The sequence below is a fragment of the Haliaeetus albicilla genome, chromosome 7, assembly GCF_947461875.1.
Source record: "Haliaeetus albicilla chromosome 7, bHalAlb1.1, whole genome shotgun sequence".
NCBI lineage: Eukaryota > Metazoa > Chordata > Aves > Accipitriformes > Accipitridae > Haliaeetus > Haliaeetus albicilla.
In genome coordinates, this window is record NC_091489.1 from 29,216,336 (window position 1) to 29,236,466 (window position 20,131).

General features: G+C 42.8%; 1 protein-coding gene and 1 long non-coding RNA gene across 2 annotated transcripts in view; one reads left to right on the forward strand and one right to left on the reverse strand.

The window, feature by feature from the left end:
* Positions 1-14,297, reverse strand: part of PCSK2 (proprotein convertase subtilisin/kexin type 2) — a 113,446-nt gene extending 99,149 nt beyond the window's left edge. Inside the window, exon 1 of the mRNA XM_069787527.1 lies at positions 13,810-14,297. Within this exon, the coding sequence (XP_069643628.1) occupies positions 13,810-13,980 (171 nt within the window). The 5' untranslated portion in view covers positions 13,981-14,297. The remainder of the gene's footprint in view (positions 1-13,809) is intronic.
* Positions 12,795-17,068, forward strand: LOC138686119 (uncharacterized). The gene is made up of 3 exons (XR_011325464.1): positions 12,795-13,641; positions 15,292-15,357; positions 16,209-17,068. It is a non-coding gene; the product is annotated as an uncharacterized lncRNA (long non-coding RNA).
* The last annotated feature ends 3,063 nt before the right edge of the window (positions 17,069-20,131 follow it).

The following is a 20,131-nucleotide window of genomic DNA, read 5'->3' on the forward strand; positions in this document are numbered from 1 at the left end:
TTGTCTAGTCCCTCCTGCATGCAGCAACCACAAGGTTAAACAGTCTTCCCAGCAGATGGATATGAGGGGTTTAGTAAATAAAGGGAAGTAAATGGAAGAAATGGAACCAGTTGTGGACTGCTGTTACGCTTGCATGTCCAGTCTGTCCATGTGGAATTCATTTGAGCTCCCCATACAATTCATGGAAGAAAAAGGAGGCACTTCCAGAGCATGATTCATCTAATTTGTTTTAGGTGGCCATCTTAAAATGAGCAGAGCTGAGCCCCAGGAGCACCTCTTTCATGCCAAAGACTGTAAGAGGAGCACCGCTGTCCACACTCAGGTAGATCAATTCTGATGTTAAATGTCTAGTTCTCATTTTCTCATCAGTTTTGTTCTTACGTTATCACATATAGTGGTTCCAAGCGCTTACAAAACATTGCTCCATTGGTTTGGTTTCAAGTTTGCAATATTTGGAATTTGATTTGCAACTGAATGAATCATACAGGTTTAATGTTTTACTGTATTTATATCGCTGTTAAGTTTGTCACTGAAGGGCAAGCAGGTAACAGTCATGTAAGTGATCAGTGACAAGACCGTGGACTTGCTGATAGTTTTATCGGTGAATTGGAGAAGCCATTTGAGGCTTTTAAAAGTTATTCTAGTTTATGTGAATGGATCTGTGCATTTTAGAGAGTTTCATCTGTTACTCCCCAGTAATCATAAAACCCATTATCAATTCTACTACATGCACTGCTGAAAGCAGGATACTTTCCAGATCTGAAGAAGAGGATAATGTTCTTGCTTATACACGAGCACTCGCATTGGACTGTCTGGATTTATCCAGATCGTCCTTACCTGGAATAGGTGATTGTTACTGTTTGGCTGACAGCCTGAAGTGAAGGCTTAGCAATCATCATTATCTCCTCTTACATAGATGTGGAGGATCCTGCAAGAAGAGCACCTCAGCCAAGCCCTGAGTAATCCCGGAGCTCAGCACCCAGAAAAGTCACTGTGAACATCTAACAGTCATGTTGTCATTTTTAGCAGCAACAAATGGCTACAGGGAAAATGAGACAGCCCCCTCTAATCATTCAGGTACACAGCTCCATAACAACCATACACAACAGATAAACATACACATCATTCAGAATAATAAAGTAAATACAATTCCATCAGAAGTTGAATCAATTAAATTTTCTTAAAACAGGTATCAGTAGCACAAAATGAATTTTTTCCACAGTTTTGGAGAATTCTACCCATTCTTTTTAAAAAACCAAACCAAACACAACTAAGAAAACCCCCAAAGCCTCCCAAAAACCAGGAGAAGACAAACAGAAATTAGACTCCAGACATTCTTTAGGGGTACTTGCCCCTCGACCTAACTTTCCTAACTTGCTCATGTTAGTAGCGACTTTAAGGAATTGCTTCTCAACTGTGCAGTGTAAATGACATCACAGCCAGAAAGATGGTCAGTACTTGACTCAGTTAATCCACTGTAGTTCATTTAGCCTGTGACAGTCAATGATTTAAGAATACAGGGGAAAAAAGGATGGTACCCCAAAAGTGGTTTTGCTAGTTCTACATTTTATTACTAAAGGTGAACAGAACTTTTGCTGTAAGTGCCTGTCTCCTGCTTGGAACAATGGGGCTCCTCTGGGTATCCTGCCACTCTTTCAACATTCTTCCGTGTTTTCAAAGCATCTCCCAAGATGATAATACTCTGTGAAAGTTTTCACACCTCAAATAATCTTCTTGCCAAGATCATTCTATCCAGGACCATTTAATTTGCTCCTTCCCTCCCTGCTGTAGGACAGACCCACGACTAAAACTCACAGGACATGAGTTTCACTGTATCCTAAATAATATTTGCAGCTTAGCCCTGGCCAATGATCTGAGAGTCTGTTCTTCAGAGATGCTGGGTAACCCCAGTGCCTCCTAATATGAGGAGAACCTCAGGCAGTTACAGCTGTTATATTCTTGTTTCAGTTGCCTTGCATGTAAAATGGCATAGTCTAATAAGTACTTGTTCACTTATTTTATTTATTGATGGGATTCATTTAATTAATGTTTGCATAGCACTATAGACTGTGCTATGAAACTATAACTATGAAATGCCAAGTGCCACTGTAAACACATATTAATGGGTGTATCTACACATATACATATGTATGCAATCAGGTACCTACCGCTTTAGCAACAAATATTTGATAAATTTTTTAATATGTTTAAATAATACATGATGGAAATCTCATCTTCATATCAGTACATCTGCCTTAGGGAAAACTCATATTATAAGAAATAGCTTGATTTAGTTAGAGTCTGCAAATTTAAGTGACCTTGGTATATTTCTAACTGAGCTGGATCAATACTGCCAACAGCAACTAGCGCTGCTAACAAAGGCTGCTTTGCCTCACTCCTGATCTACAACCCATCTCTCCTTTTAAGCACATAACCAAACAGGTTGACTACTATTGTCACACAGGAACCTGGTGTCACATCATCTTTAAAAACACTGAGATAAAAGCCATGAGATAAAGTTTGCTATTTTTAAAACAGCATTAAGATGTAGTGTGCCCCAGCCACAAATTACTGGTCCTTATATTTCAAGGTTGGAGAGGGGGCAAGACATAGCTACTCATTGACATTTCAGCAGAGCACTTCAGCATTATTTTTAAAATCTACGTCCATGTAGCAAAGTGTGTAGGACATAAACATGTGTGCAAGTGTTCAGCTAATGTAGTGCCTAAAAGCAACGTCATGAACTCAAGCTCTAATGAAGTAGTGTTACAAAAGCAGCTCAGACCAAAATTAGTTGGTTACTGACAAGAGCTACTCAAGAAAGCACAGAAAAGGTGAATGGCACTAATGCAAAGATGCTACCAACACTTAAGGAAGATCTGTAGCTCTCTTTCTATTCAAAACCTTTATTCTTTCCTTTTTTCTCCATGTCTGTTTAATGCTAGGCTGCCAAGCAATAGCCAATTGACAGAAAGTGCTTCACAGGGATGTTTCTGTTATTAGACCACACTGAACAAGTCTTCCAGTTCCAAGAGAAGCAGTCAATTCCCAGAAAAAATATGTGCTTTATGGAAGAGAAGCTGATGGGTAACAATTAGAAACATAACTGTGACATTAATGTACAGGGGGGCACACTGTTGCCCCCCCCCATTTTTTTTTTTAACTTAAGATAGTAGGCTTGAGATGAGCAGGGCAAGAAAGCTTTAAGAAAAACATTTTCAGTGAAGGAAAAGAGATTGGGACACTGCTGTTTTACTTATTTTTGTAAAGTTGCTTGACTGCTAAGAGAAGGTCATGGACTTTAATCCCCACTATTAGGCAAATTCTGCCATTACTTACACCATCATGAATGGGAGAGAGCTCCTCTTGGCTCCAGTACACAACAGCATGAGTGTCACTTCACAACAGAGACTAACTACTCTGAGTGGGTTCAAGAGCTCCATATTAGATGGAAGAAAAAGGATGACCCAAATCTGCCTCAATGTTAGCAATAATGATGAGAAAGGAAAGAAAATAGCACCACCACCTCTTCCCCTTCCTCCCAGGGTCTACCTCATTGACCTTTCAGGCAGCTGTGAAATAAGTCTTTACTGTTTGTTACTACCAAGTAATAAATGGCAGAAGTTTATTGCTGGCAGAAATTGTGGCCAATCCAGTGTGTGCTGATATGTTATCTTGCTTTTATTACATCTGTCAAGCAAGGCAAATGAAGGTTTTTAATTAATCACTCAGCATGTTTCAGCCTTTAGAGCCTGGAATACTGGTTTCCCTACCAAAGTACAATGTATTTAACATGAATAAAATATGTTCAGTTAGAAGGGGAAAAAAGGGATTTTACAGAATGAAATTGAATGCTTTAATCCCCATCAGAAGAAAGAAGAAAAAATTCCACTTGCTGTTCTGTCTGGGTTTTATTCTGAACTATATCTAAGTTGTAGAAGAAATGGAATGGTTTTACAGTTAAGAGAAGAAAAGTACATTTGCCCGTCAAGTTTTGGGGTTTAAACAGTAATGTAAAATCAACAGATGGAAATGGCGTGAAGACCAAACTTCAGATGATGTCCTGATCCACAACCATCATTCCACCAACATTACCAACCAACTTCTCCAAAACTGCAAATGTGTTCCAGTTATGATTTTTGATACTACCTCACGCAAATTCAGAATTGACAGTTCCACTTTACAACTTGTTCAGAGTAACTTCTAAATCACTAAATTCAGTTGAAACACAGTTCTAAAATTAATTGACACAGGTAAGCATAAGGTCCCTGGGGGACAGATGAGAATCCACCAGTCACGGTTATAGCTAATTCACCATATCTTGGCTGCAGCTAAAAACCTTAAACAGAAGCTTCTGCTGCACTCAGTGTTGCACAGCTGGTGGCAAAGACAGTGCTCACCCACTCAGAATCATGCTCCTTCGTTTCACTGGGGTTTCAGAAAGAATGAGTAGGCAGAAAGGAGGATCCTCTGTCATCAGGAGAAGGGAGGCTATATCCCGCCTCTTTTACTACCCATAGAAGAAAGAGATTCACCTGTTTGGCTCTAGTTTGATATATCAGTACCAGTTTCTCTACTTAATAATTAAATACATATTTGCTGGGTTTCAGGTTTTCACATTTTGGTTGTATACTCCAGGAGAAAGCAGCTCTGACATACTACCGTTTTACTCATCAGGTAAGCAAACAATCTAGTTCAGTCATGAGTATCGGGGACACACTTGCCAACTGGTTTGATGTAAACACTGAGGTCGTTCTTTCCATTTGCTTTCTGTGGACAAAGAAGTTAAGAATGTAACATTTACACAAAAGTTTTGTTTGAGAAGGTAGATAATACATGACAAAGAACATTACATCCCAGTTCATTCCTTGAGTGAGCAAACTAGAGCTATCATTACCTAATTTATTTGTTTATAATCCCACTGTATAAATGGTAAGACTGGGCTAGCTCGTAGTTTCCCTTTTTAGGTCCAAGCTCCTGCTACTTGCTGAACACAGCCAATGTTCAGTCAAGTTAGACTGCTGAGCTACTGTCATAAACCAATCACCAAATCGGATTTCATGCTGGCTGATAAACTGTGTGGCGGCCATGCAGAATTTCACACAACACAACACTGAATTCAGCTCTCTCTCAGACAGCGCTCTCTGTCCCAAAGCATGGCCTGGGACCACTGAGCAGAAATTAAATCTCCATTTCAGTAGTTATAGGGTTAGCTTTTTCAATGAACTTGAGAGTTAAATGTAGAGCTCGCCTTGATTTACAACAAGAGCAACACACCAGACCGCTTCAGGTTACTTAGAGAAATCCTGTCTTTGACAAATTGTCGAGCAGTTCGGCTTCCTCCCACCAGAGGCCAGTGATGGATGGAAGCTCTGGGCTGCTCACTGCAGTATTTATAACTGCTATGCAGCCAGCACCCTGTAGAGACCTGACCCATTTAATTATTTGAAAAAGTTGAAAGAAAAACTTAAAAAAGAACAGGGTTTCTGACAACAAGGATAGCATTACAGGACAAAGGTAAATTTTAGATCCATGGCACTGAACTTGTTACTACAGCTCTCGCAGAAACTAGCTACCCATGCTATGGACCTGCACAGGAGAGTTTCCCAGGCATAGTATTTTAATAAGAGCTGGCAGAATTTATCATTCATTTCAGCATTTTGGCTTGATTTCCAGCTCATGGCATTTTTCCATGAGCACTGACGTTTCTCAGGACTTTAATTGAAACTATCTAACAAATAAATTCTACATATATTTCAGCAACTACTTTGTAAGTACTTTACTACAAGCATTTGAAACTTGAGTTGCATGGATTAATTTTAATTGGAATAATTCCATAGATGGATGAGGGAAAGGGTCCCATGCAAACTTCTCCTTAGCTACACTATAAAGTATTACCAGTATAACTATTCCAGGAAGTCTGATGCTTCCCCGCCCCCCCCTTTTGTTGTTGGTTTGGTTTTGTTTGTTGGTTTTTTTTTTAGATCAGCGTGGTCTTACTGGTAAAAGCTCTAGTTTAAGCAAAATTTCTACTAATACTGTTCTGATGTGGAATGAGTTAAAGATGTTAGCACTCCTACACTGATAGTAACAGCACTGCAATTGGGTTTGTTTTCCCATTTTAACTACAACGGTACAGTTATAGCAGTAAAAGTTTTCTAAGAGTGGATAGGGTGTTACATCTTGTCACCTGTCATATTTTCTGAGAAGGATAGAAGGCTATCTTCCACCTTCACACAAAGGCTGATTCTTCTAAAAGATAACAAATTCAAGCACCCCACAATGCACCTCAGTGCCTTTCTGAAGGAGCCAAGCCTAGCGGCACAGTAAGTCTCTGGCACCATTTGCCTGCTAATAAATGCCAAGGATGCCACAGGTTCTCAAATGGAAGCTTTTGAGCTGGGAGTGAATTGACAATTTATTTTGGTCTAGAGTTTTGATCTGGATTTGATTCCCAAGCTAGAAACAAAATGTTCTACCTCATTCGTAGTAACCTAAACCATCTGGGTCTGGTTGTAGGCACAGCAATAGGATCTGTCCATCTGGCCTGATACCAAAACCCAAGTCTTCAAGACAAGGTACTGTTACGAAAACAGTTATCCTTTTGCTACACAGCTCTGCAACCTCAGGTCTGGGGACAAATTCAACTTTGCTCCAGGTAATAGCAACAGATACCCATACTGGCTCTTAGAAATGGCTCTCAGACTGCTCTCAACACACGGAAAACATACTCAGAGGAATGAGAGCTTCAAATAGGGCCACAGACAGAACCACAACATATGGGATCCCAAAGTTCAAACACATACAGGCAATTAATCTATCCGTATGTTGCGGAGTCCAGAAATAGCCTGAAAGTCATCTACAAGAAAGCTATCTGGGCAGAAGGAGATCCCAGACTGACAGCAGGATGGTGATACCATACTAATGAACTTTGTTTACCTAGTGCTGATATTAAAATAACACCTTTGACTATAAATTCCATAGCGCAGGTCTGAAATAGCTAAGGAACTGCCAGACTTGAAGTGAAGGAAACAAAGCCAGAGATCTGCTTCCTATACATTAATCCTGCCTCTCCTGGCATAAATCCTGAACCTCATTTGCATGGCACAGAAATCTCCACATACCATCATGATTCTTCTACATGGAGGCGTACAAAGGAGAGAAATAACCTGGGGAGCTGAAGTCACTACATGCAATACTTTGAAGGGATTTCAGAAGAGTAGGAAAAGGAGCATCACCAGGGTTAGGAGACATGGTACAGGGCCACAAGTGGTTTCCTGCCACGAAATGTCAACAAAGAACTTGTGGCTGCTCTGCTGGTGGTTCCCCCACCTCTCAAGTACTCTCTGGAGCAGGGGGCCACTTCTGGTTTCCGTGGTGTCATGCCATCCTAAAACATCTGGCCAGGGAGGCTGGCTCCAGTCTAGGCTGGTGGTGTGCTGGCAGCCTCTGGCAGAGAGGAGCCTGTGCGAGCTGTTCCCACTCCACTAGTTTTGGCAAGGTGGAGAAAGGAGCAAGCGGCACCCACCAGCATCCATGCTTTGAGCACTGATGCTCCTCAGCTGCTTAAGCCCCTCAGACCTGGAACTACTTCTTGGAGCGGAAAGCTGTCCCTGGTAGCTTCACACCACACCGCAACAAGCTTTCATCAGGCAGGTACTCAGGGCTAGACTGCAGGAGATAGGCTAGTACACACCATGTTCAGTTCTGATGTGCTGGGATCACAGCATCCTGCAAATGCTTCTTTGTATGTTTTCTACTTTTCTCCTTCACACCAGCAAACTAAATATAATTTAAATGAAAACAAATAACTGCACATCCCCAGCTGGGCTGCAGCATCAAAAAAACAAGTGAAAAAAGATTTACTCGCAGCACATTTCCTGGGTCTCTATGACATGTTCAATTTCGCCAATAAGTTCAAGCAATATGGAATAAACATAATTATAAATGCAGGCATCTTTATAAATAGCTAGAATTTTGTATCTTTGTGTTTATTGAGCTGTAGCTCAGCAAACAAAACTTATCTGTAAAGGTAAGGTTTAATGTGCATGTTTTGTCAAGAAACAGAACTACATGATGTATTCAAAACAGTAATAGAGCAATTACAGCAGAGATTTATAGTAGGGGAGTCTGACCTTCTTGTTTTACATTCAAATAATAAATGCTATGAAAATCTGACATGGTAATTATTTTATACCTCAAACAGAACACTCACCACCAACAAGCAGTCAGTTTGAATCTCTGGTAGAGAAGCAGCTCTACAGAAACTGGATTAGGGAGGTACTTGAGCCTGTGGTTTACATTATTCTTCTTGTTCATAGTTTACAGCTTTCACATGCATAAGCAAGTACATTTAAGTAACAGATTTTTTTTGTTTGAGTTAGCCAGTTATAGCATTTGCTCCTGAGGCTACTTCTGCATCCAAGGCAGAATGCAAAATAAAAAAAAAAACCAAACCAAAAAAAGCATCATTTTGAAAAAAAAAAATCTGAGGCAAACGCTCTCCCAGCACAGCAAAACTCTTATTAAATTCCACTAACATTTCTCTTGAGAGTAAATAGGAGCAAATGGGACTTCCTAGTATGTGCCCAGTGGTACACCTGGATTCCACCTGCACAGAGGTCCTGCTAAACGCAGATGGCTGCTCTCCCTGTGTCTCCCCAGTTACTTTCTTCCAGGGCTTTTCTGGAAAAGGGAGCTCTCCATCACCACCCAGCAGTGCACCTTCCCACAGCAGGATCAAACTCTTCCTGCTACTTAATTGCTTCCTCCCCTCAATTTAAACACATCAGCTCAGACTATCTCTTGGAAACTGAAGCATTTGCTTGTTGTGGTGAGATGACCTATTGAAATCTCAGTAGTTGCACAATTAGCATTTGCATGGAATTTACTTTTTCTTATCTTAGTAATACAAAATTGCAAGAGTGAAATCTCGAAAATTAAAGCTCTTGGTTTCCTCAAAAAACTTACATTGTACCTTCCGTTTCTAAGAGGTTTTTCTATTTCCATAATAAAGGATTACTTTTGCAAACAAACATCCTTTCCTCTAGGCCAGCACAAAACATAAAGCTAATTAATTATTAAACATGTATTAGTGCATGGAAACACTGCAGCCTGAGGCTTGATCTCAAGTCCTTGAACTCCAGTGGGTCCATGCAGGGAGACCCTGGCTCTCTTCTTCTGCTTTGCATGGGGTGCTCCACCGCTTCAGCATCTGTTTCCACACTGAAGCACGTCTGCACCCTCCATGCTGCCTTCAGCTAGCCAGAACTAACACTTCCATGAGCACTTGGGTTAGCAGCACATGTGCAGGTAACACAGGCTTGTTTATCTGCAAAGCATGGACCACCACGTATGTGCACAAATTGGCTGGTTAATATATATGCGCACACAGGCTCTGCGAGGAGCCTGGCTAAGAATTCACCTTTCTTCCTTTGTCTTTGCTACCTACATAAGTATGAGGGGAAAAGAAACAAGAAAGATATGTATGTATATAAACACATATCTATGAACACACATGCAGGCCCACATCCACAACCAGCATTTTTTACGTGCACAGAATCCCATCTGTCTACCACAGTGCATTCTGGCCACGCAGAAGCATATCCTGACACCTTAAATACCCAGCTAGGCAAACACCTCTTCTCCAGATTTAGGGGCTGATCTACACAGGAAGGGATTTTCAGGGCTTTAGCATATAGACCCCAAGATGAAATTTTCAGGATCCCTGAAGAAGATCCCAGCAAAGAGCTCCCAAAGCTGCAAACCCATTATTCTGCCTCCTGGTCTGCCTTTGACACCACATCAAGTCCCAGCTCACAGGCTCCCAGCCTCTTAGATGCAGAACTGGGCTGCTGCAGTCTGGCTTCTTTATATGTTAAGTTTTGCTTTTGATAAGTCCATATTTATGCAATGTAAAAAAACCCAAAAAACCAAGCTCCCAACATTTCATCCAGAAATTCCTGGCCAGCTCTAGAAAGCTTGGTCCTCAACCAGCAGCCTCCTAAGCAAACACGGGAAGCAGAAAAGTCACAGCTGTAAGAGGTACCTTGGGTTTTGCAAGATTTAGAGGGAGAGGTGATCAGGTGATACATCAAGGAAAAAACAGACCAGCTTTGTGGAACACAAAATTGTCCATGTTTTGAAACCTATGTTTGGTTCTTATTTTAAAAGCTGAGGCCACTGAATGCTAACTGTTTAAAACCCTTCACTTCAGTGCTACCACAAGTGGGATATTTAGCTATGGCATTTTGTAGATTGTCTCGGTCTCATTGTTGCTGATGAAATGGAAAGAGATGTCTAAACTCTGATCTCCAATTAGGAGACCTTTCCAAATGCTTCTTCCAACTCCCCTTGTTCGAAATAAATTAAGAATTGCAAGGCAAGGTTAGAAAGCAGCTTTTTTCAGCCTGCATTAAGATACGTATTCTGGTGGCAACCATGCCAGGAGGCAAATAAAATAAAGGGGCGGGGGGGGAAAAGCTGTTCCTTTTGCAGTTCTCACAATTTAACATGTAGCTATTAGGGGGGCATCCTCATGACTCCTGAATGCTTGAAGGTGGTAAGGCTAACCATTTTAAGAAAAGAATATGCTTTATCACAGTTTCTCTTTTACCAGGAGTACATAGAATCAATTTTAGCAGGTACAAATGGATTGAAAAATTGCAAATGTTAAAAAAAAAAGTCAAAGAGCACAATCGGAGTTACAAAGAGGTCTGTATTTGGGATTAATTCAGGGAAAGTTAAAGAAAAATTGACCAGTGTTTTTGAGACTCTGTAACATGTTAGGATCCTAGATCTAAACACAGGCACCTGTTTACATAACTATCAAGCCTTTCTTAATCAAATCATCAAGCACTGAATTTAAAGTACACATTTTAGCCCACCTGAAGTCTTGCAGTGGTTTCAGAATGATGGTAGGAAGCATGGCCAAAGAAATCAATTAGGAAGTGCATTGCACAGTTCATAACATTAATCCTCAAGGCAGTACTTTCTCTTGTATTTCTTCAGAAATCTGCTGTTCAGTAAATATAATATGCACTTGCTCAGAGATTGTTTGTTATTACGAAAAAACATGCACTAAAAATATGTAATTTAAAAATCAGCTCTCATAAAGTCATGTTAAGATAGATCCGTGATACATGGCACACATAAAAGAAATCATGCCCATATATGTCTTAAATCCACACACAGAAAAAAGCTGAACACCCTTGTGGTCCTACTAGGAAAAGTCCCTGTGTTGAAATAAAGGTGACTATTTCCAGACAACAGCTCTTCTCCAATATGGGTAAAGGTAACTGGATTTGGTTTAAGTAAATAACTCATTATATTATCCAAACAGTATGTGTGGTTGAATTATGCAAAGATCACTTCTCCTTGTGGTATAATTTGGGGGTTTTTTTGGTATTTTTTGAATGTTTCATTAGACAGCTTATCTACACATCGTACTTTCCCCCAAGAGTTTACCACTAACAGCTCTGTTTCTATACACACACACAGCCATGTTCAACTTTCTGCACTGTTGTTATTGCCATGAAAGCTGAGTCTGCAGACTGTAAGCAGAGATGCTAGACAAGCCTGATGATAGCAAAACAGATTAGGAGACTCTTCAGTTCAGCAATACTGAAGAGACACTGGAGTAGATGGCACAAGTTTTATTAACAGCTGACTATTGCCACGCAAGCCCCGTTACAGATTTCCCCTGCAGAACGGAGATTGCTATCAGCCTCTCATGGATTATCCTCCGACATAGACAGCTAAATACCAAACCCTACAAACTTCTCTATTCCCTAAAATTACTGCCTTGCAGATAGTAGAGCTCTATTTCCTCGTGCATTTGTGGAGGAGGGGTGGGAGGCTTTCTAGCTTTTCAGGGACTGGGATGATGTAACCCAGAAACCTCTTGGGACAGAATGTGCTCAGTACAGGAGCCACCGCCACCATCTGCCCCCCCAGCCCCTGCAAGCACACGCACATCACGCCACAGCTCTGCTAGGCTTCATTCCTAGAGACACTCCTAGAGACTCCACGGGAACAGCCCCCCCTGTGGCATGTGCTGGAAAGCAGGTAGTTTCCCCTCGCACGCCTGGGGGACTTCCCTCCAGCTCTCTGCTGAGATGAGCTACAAGACTTAGTTCCATGAAGAATCTGTATGTCTCCTAATGTGCCCAAAGCACCCTGGGGAAAGGCATGGTGGAGGGGAGAGGATTCTAACAGCCCTGAAGCCGCATTTCTTCATCCTACAAAATCCACTCTCTCCCTGTCTCTTCCTCACGTGGGTCACAGGATCATATGAAAGCATCTAACAAAAGTAATAAGAAATTCAGCTATGCAGAAAAGTACCCTGCCCTCCTCATAACGGCTTATCTGTCAGATATCCCCAGGATACTAGGGAGGGAGTACAAACAGTAAAGGAATAAAAAGGAAAAACTGTTGACCAAAGAGCCACATCTAAATTTCATGTAATAATACCTAATCCCCATAATGTATCCTTTCCCAAGGGCATCAGCAGCCCAGCTCTGTCACTATCAAGACAAGGCTGTGAGCCCAAAACAAAAGCATCTTAGCAGCAGCAGGAGTTGGCTGTGGTCAAAGCAACAATGATCTTGACCTCGTTTCTCTAATGAGTTCCCACTGGAGTTGAGACAAGGCAGCCCGAGGGAGGGAGTCTCACTTCATATGTTTTTGGTTTTTTTTTTTAAATCAAAGTCTTAAGCCACTTCACCCATCCAAGGCCAGGGTACCATTCTCATTCATTTCCTTAGAAGTAGAATCAGGCTCTCATTGCATAACTACCAGGGAAAGAAAAAAATAAAACCAAACAAGCAGCAGCAGCAATGCTCACAGCTTGCTTTTCCCTCCACACTCCTCCAAGCCAAGTGCTGCCTGGGCATTGTCTGTCAGGAATTGTATTGACCAGGACACTACTAGCCTCTCCCTGTCTTCACCCTAGATCTGACTGTACCCTGAAATAGTTAGTGGTCTAATTATTATTTGAACACGAGAGACTTCTAGTGGAGCTAGGCTCCCCAGGAGCCAGGAAGAGACTCCCTGCCACTGTGGCTACCTCGGATTTCCTGGGACCTCGGGATAGAAAACAACCTCCAATGGCACTTGGAAGTTTCCCAACTTACGTTCATTAGTGACAAGCACAGATTGCTTATCATGCTTAATATTAAGCAGCTTCTTCAGCCTGGAGGCATCCTGTTTCTCAATGAGAATAACAGGGATATTAAGAAGCCACCAGCCTCACAAACTTGAGTGTCAAAACCCCTATGAAATCTTCCATTCAAATTGCGTGCAAGCTTCTGCATAGAGATGCGGCTTTAATTATTTTTTTTAAGTGCTCCGAGCAGTTTCAATTACAGCCGTGCACAGGAAGCCCTGGGCGGCCCCAGCCGCTCCTGCGCTCGCAGGATGGGAGCTCAATTGGAGGATGTTTACACAGCAAGTCAAAAGGCACCGAGCTGCCATGTGGGAAACTCCTCTGCTTTCCAGTCCAAGAAAATCACCCTTTTGGGCCACTACCGAAGTGCACTCGCAACGGCTCTTGGCACCGCTACTCCTAAAAATCCCCTCGGAAAGGGGAGTTATTAACGCGGGGACAGCCAGGACGCGACCCGCTCCGTCCCTTCTCCCCACGTAAGTCGCGGGCAGGACCCTACCGGGGGCCACCCCCGCGCCGCCGGGATGCTCACGGGCGGACGCCGCATGCCCTCAGCCCAACGTGAAGGGCAGGGCACGGCACGGCACTGCCACCAATCGCCTCCGCGCACCTCCCCATCGCCGCGAGCCTGCGCGGGGGCTTACCTTCCGCACCCTACCGAAGCCGTGCTCCGCCGCCACCCGCTCGGCCTCCGCCTGGCCCCCGCCGCGCAGCTCCACCAAGAAATGGTTGGTGTAGACGGCTCCCCGGGCCGGGGCGCCGAGGAAGAGGAGGAGGAGGAGGGCGCCCCGCAGCAGCGGCGGCCCCGCCGGCATGGCCCCGCACTGCGCGCCCGCGGAGGCAGCCCGCCGCGCCGCGGGGAGGGCGCCGGGCGGGCGCGGCGGGGAAGCGCCCAAAAGATTGGGGGGGGGGGAGAAATTAAAATTAAAAAAAATTAAAGCGGCGGAGGCAGGAGGGGAGCTGGGTGGCGGGGACCGGCCGGGCTGCGGGGGGCTGCTCCAGGGTGCCGGCGGGTGTGTGCGAGAGAGCGTGTATGTGCGCGCTGCCAGCTCTGCATTGCCAGCCCCTCCTCGTCTCTAATTCAGTGGCGGCCGGAGGGAAAGCACCAGCCGGGAGGAGAGATTGCCGCGCTGCCAATCATGGGCGAGGAGGATCGCTTCTGCCACCTCCAGCACGCATCTCCCACACAACCTCCCGCACGCCCCAAAGGCCCTCGCAACACCCCTAACGCCTCCCCTAGACCCCTCGCGCCCCCCTCTACATACCCCACCCGCACCTCACACCACCAACACACCTCACACACCTTTCACACCACCACTCCCGACAGAGTTCCCCCCCCATTTACACCCGTACACTACACACCAGCCCGAGTTCAGCACCCACAGCAGCCCCTCCATACCCCCAGCCTGCCCCAATCGCTCCAGCTCTTCTTCCCATGGGGCTGGGGAGGGAACCCCGAGTGGAGCCAGACACCCGCCCCCCACAGAGCAGGAGCTGATATGCAGGTGACTGTAGGGGCAGGAGGGCTAAGCGCTTTGGTAAAGCCCACACAGCCAGGGCCAGCACCCCGGGTGGCTTCTCTTTTGGGCCCAGCAAACACAAAGTGGCTGGGAGTGCCCACAGCACACCTGTATCTAGCTTGCACCCTGCACCAGCCACTCATGGGGCAATCAGCAACATGTTGCCACCCTCTTTTTTGCAGAAGCCAAAGCCCAGGGAGGTGGTCAGGCAGACCTAGGACAAAGTCAAGGGAAAGCCTCAGGCCCAGGGCCCCCCACTCTGCTCGGAGCACTAGCCCACACTGCCAAGCAGCTCAGCTGTGCAGGGACATGCAGGAGTCCTGGCTCCCTGAGCAGTCCCCAAACATGAGTTTGCAGGGAAATCACTGGCAGGAAAGCACATAGGCATGCCCTGTGATGAGTCAGCCAAGGACAGGAAGCATTCAGGGTGCTGGTGGGATTTCAGAGGTGGCAGCACCTAAGAGCATGGGAACTCAGCTCTGTAAAAAATAATCTGCCATCTCCAAAACTCCAAGTGGAAATGAACAGTATACAATAGGCAAGTTTATGTCAAGGTATAGTTTAGCTTGTTCCTACAGATCTGTTTGTTAATTTGTCATGCCAAAGGTTAATCCTTTGATGGATCCCTGAACAGTTCCCTGGGAAAGACTCGGAGCACAGAAAGCATGGAAAGTTAGTACTGCCTTTAAAACAAACAAAATTATAGATTTACTGTAATCTATTCAAGAAATGGTCAAATGGAGTACAGAACTTAAATTAATCTGGGAAAACAAAGGAAAACAGCAAAGATCACGAGTGAGACTCTTCCATTATCCTGAAATGCTTTAGAAAATGACAGAAGAGCTCACTGCATGATTGTGAATCCAAATGAGCATTGGTTTGTCATGAGAAATTATTGATTTCCTTCCTCTGGAAAAAGAAAATCCCTATTCAAACAGAAGGGAAATGGTAACTTGGAGCCTGATCTAAAGCCCATTTAAATCAACAGAAGTGCTGTAAATGAATGACTGATGTTGAAAAAAAATCAAACACAAGGGAAAGGTAAAACATTAGAAACAGCACAGTAGAGAAGGAAAACATCTTTGCAGCCTCATTAAGAGACTGTGCTAATACAATTCAGCTTCTAGTTGCCTGTTCTAAGCATAGACAGTTATTAAAAACAACTTTATATGTTATTTCTTTAAGCTAAGTTATGTGTTTTCATCAATATTCAGCAACACCTCTCCTTACAATATCTTTCTGCATATTAAAGCAGATCCTGCTGCATGACATGTTTCCAGGTGACTTGGGGCCCATGAGACTCTCAGGTCAGTAATACCTGCTGGTGCCTGCTCAACAGCTGATGGAGGCCCTACTGGTTTCCATCCACAGCTGTTTCTCAGGATCAGAACTAAAGGAAAATAAAAAAGCAGGGGAAAGGGATTTTCTCTACTTTAAATTCCTGTCTATGAAAATATATATATGCCTTTCTTCCCCCAGAGGTCTTCCCTTGGTTGACATGCATCTTTCCATTTTGTTGCCAGTCCATAGAAGGAGGAACATCAATTACAAAGGCAATGGAGCAGCCCTCCTGGCTCCCTCAAATCAGCAAGACAAGATCCTGCACACAATCAGAAACCAGGACCATATGACAGGTCTGGGTGAGGAGTGTGACAATCATTTACTGCATATCTTCTGACATCCCTAACTGCCGGCTGACATTACCACTCTGCAAGTTGGTGCCACTGAAGAACTATATGGCAGGGACATTGCAATGCTGAGGAGAGAGCACCAAGTGGCTCTAGCTTGTAAACTCTACAATACAGAGCTTTGATGGTTTTGTCTAGGTGATGATTTAAAAAAAAAAGAGAGATTACATTGGGGTTAAAATAACAACAAGAAGCAAAAACTCAGTTCAAAGAGGCCATGTAAAGAAAAATGGTGATTAGGAGTTGATGATTATAAAAGTTTAAGACCAGACTAGACCACTGGGATTTCTAACCTAGCGCTTTATGTAAGCTGTAGTGTTTATCTGTATTAATTCTTGCTTCTGGTTCATAGTCCTTTTTTTCTTAGTGTACCAATCTTGAGTTAAGAATCAAGGCTGATCTATTACAGCTATTGTGGAACGTTCCAATGATTGCTTATAGCCATTTGTAAAAAACTGTAACTCTGCCTGTCTTTAAAATACTGATTGGTTCTGCATTGACTTCTCAGTGTTGTTTTTATTACAAATTTGTCCATAGAACTACTGAACTTTTATTGAACTCTTCCTCCCCAGATGGTAGCTTTAAGGTTGTGATGGAAAAGACAACTAGATAGCACTCTTTGAGTCTCTGTGTAAGGCATATTTTCCATCCCTACAACCATTCCCATTAAATCTTTTTATTCCTTGAATTGTGAACCATAGCTGCATCAGATATTTTTTCAGCAGAGGTCAGGCCAGTGCTAAATCAATGTTATATCACATTTCTTTTCTTACTGGGTACCCAGTGTTTCACCAGCCAAGGATTTCATTCAGTCTCCTTACCAATGAGTCTCCCTGCAATGCAGCAGAGTAGCCATGCTGACTTGTACACCTCATCTCCCTCAAGCCCTCTCCAGGACTGCTGCTCTCTAGGGCAGGTTATTATATCCAGCATGGCCAATGATCTTTGCACTATGTATATATTATCCTACTTTATTGAAATACACATCATTTTCATGCAGCTTTCCAAACAATCCAGATCACTCAGCAGTCCTCTCATAGTTTACAACTTCCTTTTTTAACCTACTCACTTCATCAGTAATGAATTTACATTGATGTGCTGGATTTAGCCTTGGCCCCAGTCCTCCGGAACCTCTGCAGAAACAAATCAACTTCAGCAATGATTCCCAGTTTGTAATCATGCTTAAGAATCTAGCATTTAATTAGTTTTTAGTCTGTTTCATAAAGGCCATCTTGATTTTGTATCCAATTTATTCATTGACATGTCATGCGATATCATGAGTCTCCTGGACACAAGCAATGTCATAGACATGATGGATCAAAAAACCTGGTTTTTTTTTTTTTCAACTTCATCAGTTGGTCCAGTAAAAGTGACTAAGGTTCCCCATAAATTTTGACTCATCTAACAGAATGCAAGTAAACAACACTACTAGTTTTACCAATCAAAACTACAACAGTGTTTAAAAAGTGATATAACACTAGTTTAACAACTCCAGTTCCCAAGTGGATTACTGACTACATTTTTAAACAACCATTAAATTACTACAATTATTTTACAAATAGTTGGCATTAAGTAGGAGGTCAACAAAGTACTAACATACACAGGAGATGTTTCTTTCCCTGGCGATCGCACAGGATGGTATCATGCCAAGAGACCAGTATGTCAGAGGAAGTTGTAAGAACTCAGGTCTTCGCTGTGGAAGTCAACCAAGTCCTACTTACAAGATTTACATTGCTTTCATCTTTAATTGTTCATCCTAGCAGATGTGCGAGCTGGAAACAGAATATTGCAGTCGTCAAATTTCACGTTACGAGAGAGTGAAACATAGGAACATCCCTCTGCAAATGTCTGAGTCTCTCTTAAACCTATCTTTCTGAAGCTGTGAAATGAGCATACAACCATGCTTTAAGTGGACTCTGGAGCAGTCTCGAAGATAATACCTACATTTAACGCAACAGAAATGGGACTAAAAAGGCATGGGAAGAGATTTCAAAAGAAAAGAATTGGATGCATAGTTAAAAAGCTCACAGTTGAAATAAAGTGAAACAGTATTGTTTGACAGTCTTGTTTAGAAGTTACTAGGACAGGGAATGAACAAACCTATATGAAGAAAAACAAGAATTAGAGCCTTATATTCTCTGCATGTCAAGAACACCAGGGAACCTGTGTAATTGAATGTACAGTATGAAAAGAATAGAGTGAAATGCTTTCAGGAACTGCCACAGCAGTTGAGTGGACCAACTCACTGCTATGAGTTGGCCGAGTGGACCAATTCACTGCTATGAGTTGGCCCTCTTCAGCTACGGGATAAAAGTCACTTCAGAAAGATTCCAGAACAAGCACTCTAAAGGTACATGTATTTATCAGCCTTGCTTGTGGATCATCTTATGACAGTATATAAGAACAAGCTTTCAACTGGTTTGTTTTGATACTGAGCAGCACAAGTATGAGGAAAGCAAAGCAGAAACCACAGTAAATTAATTCAGAGAGAGCACAGCTACATTGCTCCACTTTGGGCTGGTTGCCAAATAAGCCGTGAGTGTCTTAAAGGGGGTTTTCATAAAACACATCTGGGCCATTTGAGCACAACAGTGAAAAGATGGATGTATGAGTTACTGTAGCAAACTGATGAAGCCAAATAAAACCAGTGTTTCTGTGCAGAGGTTCTAGATTAAAGAGCTTGGGATACAGTTATCTTAGATGACTTCAAGATCATTTACCCTATTTACAAATACTCATCTGAACATTTTCATTGCTTTATACTACTGCAATATTTTATTATTGTTACAAATGCATTAACAATGGCAGCATTATTTACAGGCATACAGCTCCCAATCTGCTATATATGTTAAATGCTGTTAGTGAAGAGAGGGGGCTACAGCAGGCACCACTTTGTGTCTAAGATATGTGAACCCAAGAAGGTTGACAGTTACAAAGCACAGGAATTAAGAACTAAGATGAAATATTTCGTGTCATCGCTGTGTGGGACTGCACGGACCTTTCAAGCATAAAGGACACTTGAAGACTAGAAGCCTAATCCACAGTTTCTGTTTCCTTAGTCTTTAAGTTGCAGGCAGAATCCTCTCAATGCATGTTTAACTATACAAGTGTTATACTGCCAAGTGTCAGAGTGAACAAGAACTGTATGCACTAATTCAGTGACATGATACCAGAAACAGTAAGGAAAAGTATAACTGTTTTTTAGCATCCATTAACTGCAGGCCAGCTGGGCCAAGCAAGGAGGATGGGAGAAGGAAAGGTATAGTTTCCTCCTCAATCAGTTTTGGTTTTCTTTTATTTATTACCTCCAGATGTAAGGAGCAATAGAGGGGCTGGTAAGCAATGTGGTGTCTGACAGGCAGGAGGTGGAAACTGTTGATATAAACAGTGGAAGCAATCTCCCATGCTTACTTTGCAAGTTTACAATCCGAAATGGACAGAAAGAAATAGCTTACATGTAAAATACATGTTCACAAGCCAGAAGAATAAAGCCCTTGAAAGAAGAGAGCGTTTAACCAAGCATTTGAGTGTGCTTAAGTTTAGGCCCCTACTGAAAGCCTCGTGGATTTCACTGGGACTATAGCATGTACGTGTCTGCTAAATGGGAATATGATCACCCATGTGCTGAAGTAGTTTCCTGAATCTGACTCTTAGCTACTGCTTAATGTCCATGTGAACAAATGTTCAATTTAGGCAGCCATGTCATAGCAGAGAGGTACTAAAAGTAATAAAAATATGTGGTTCATTTGTATTAAAAG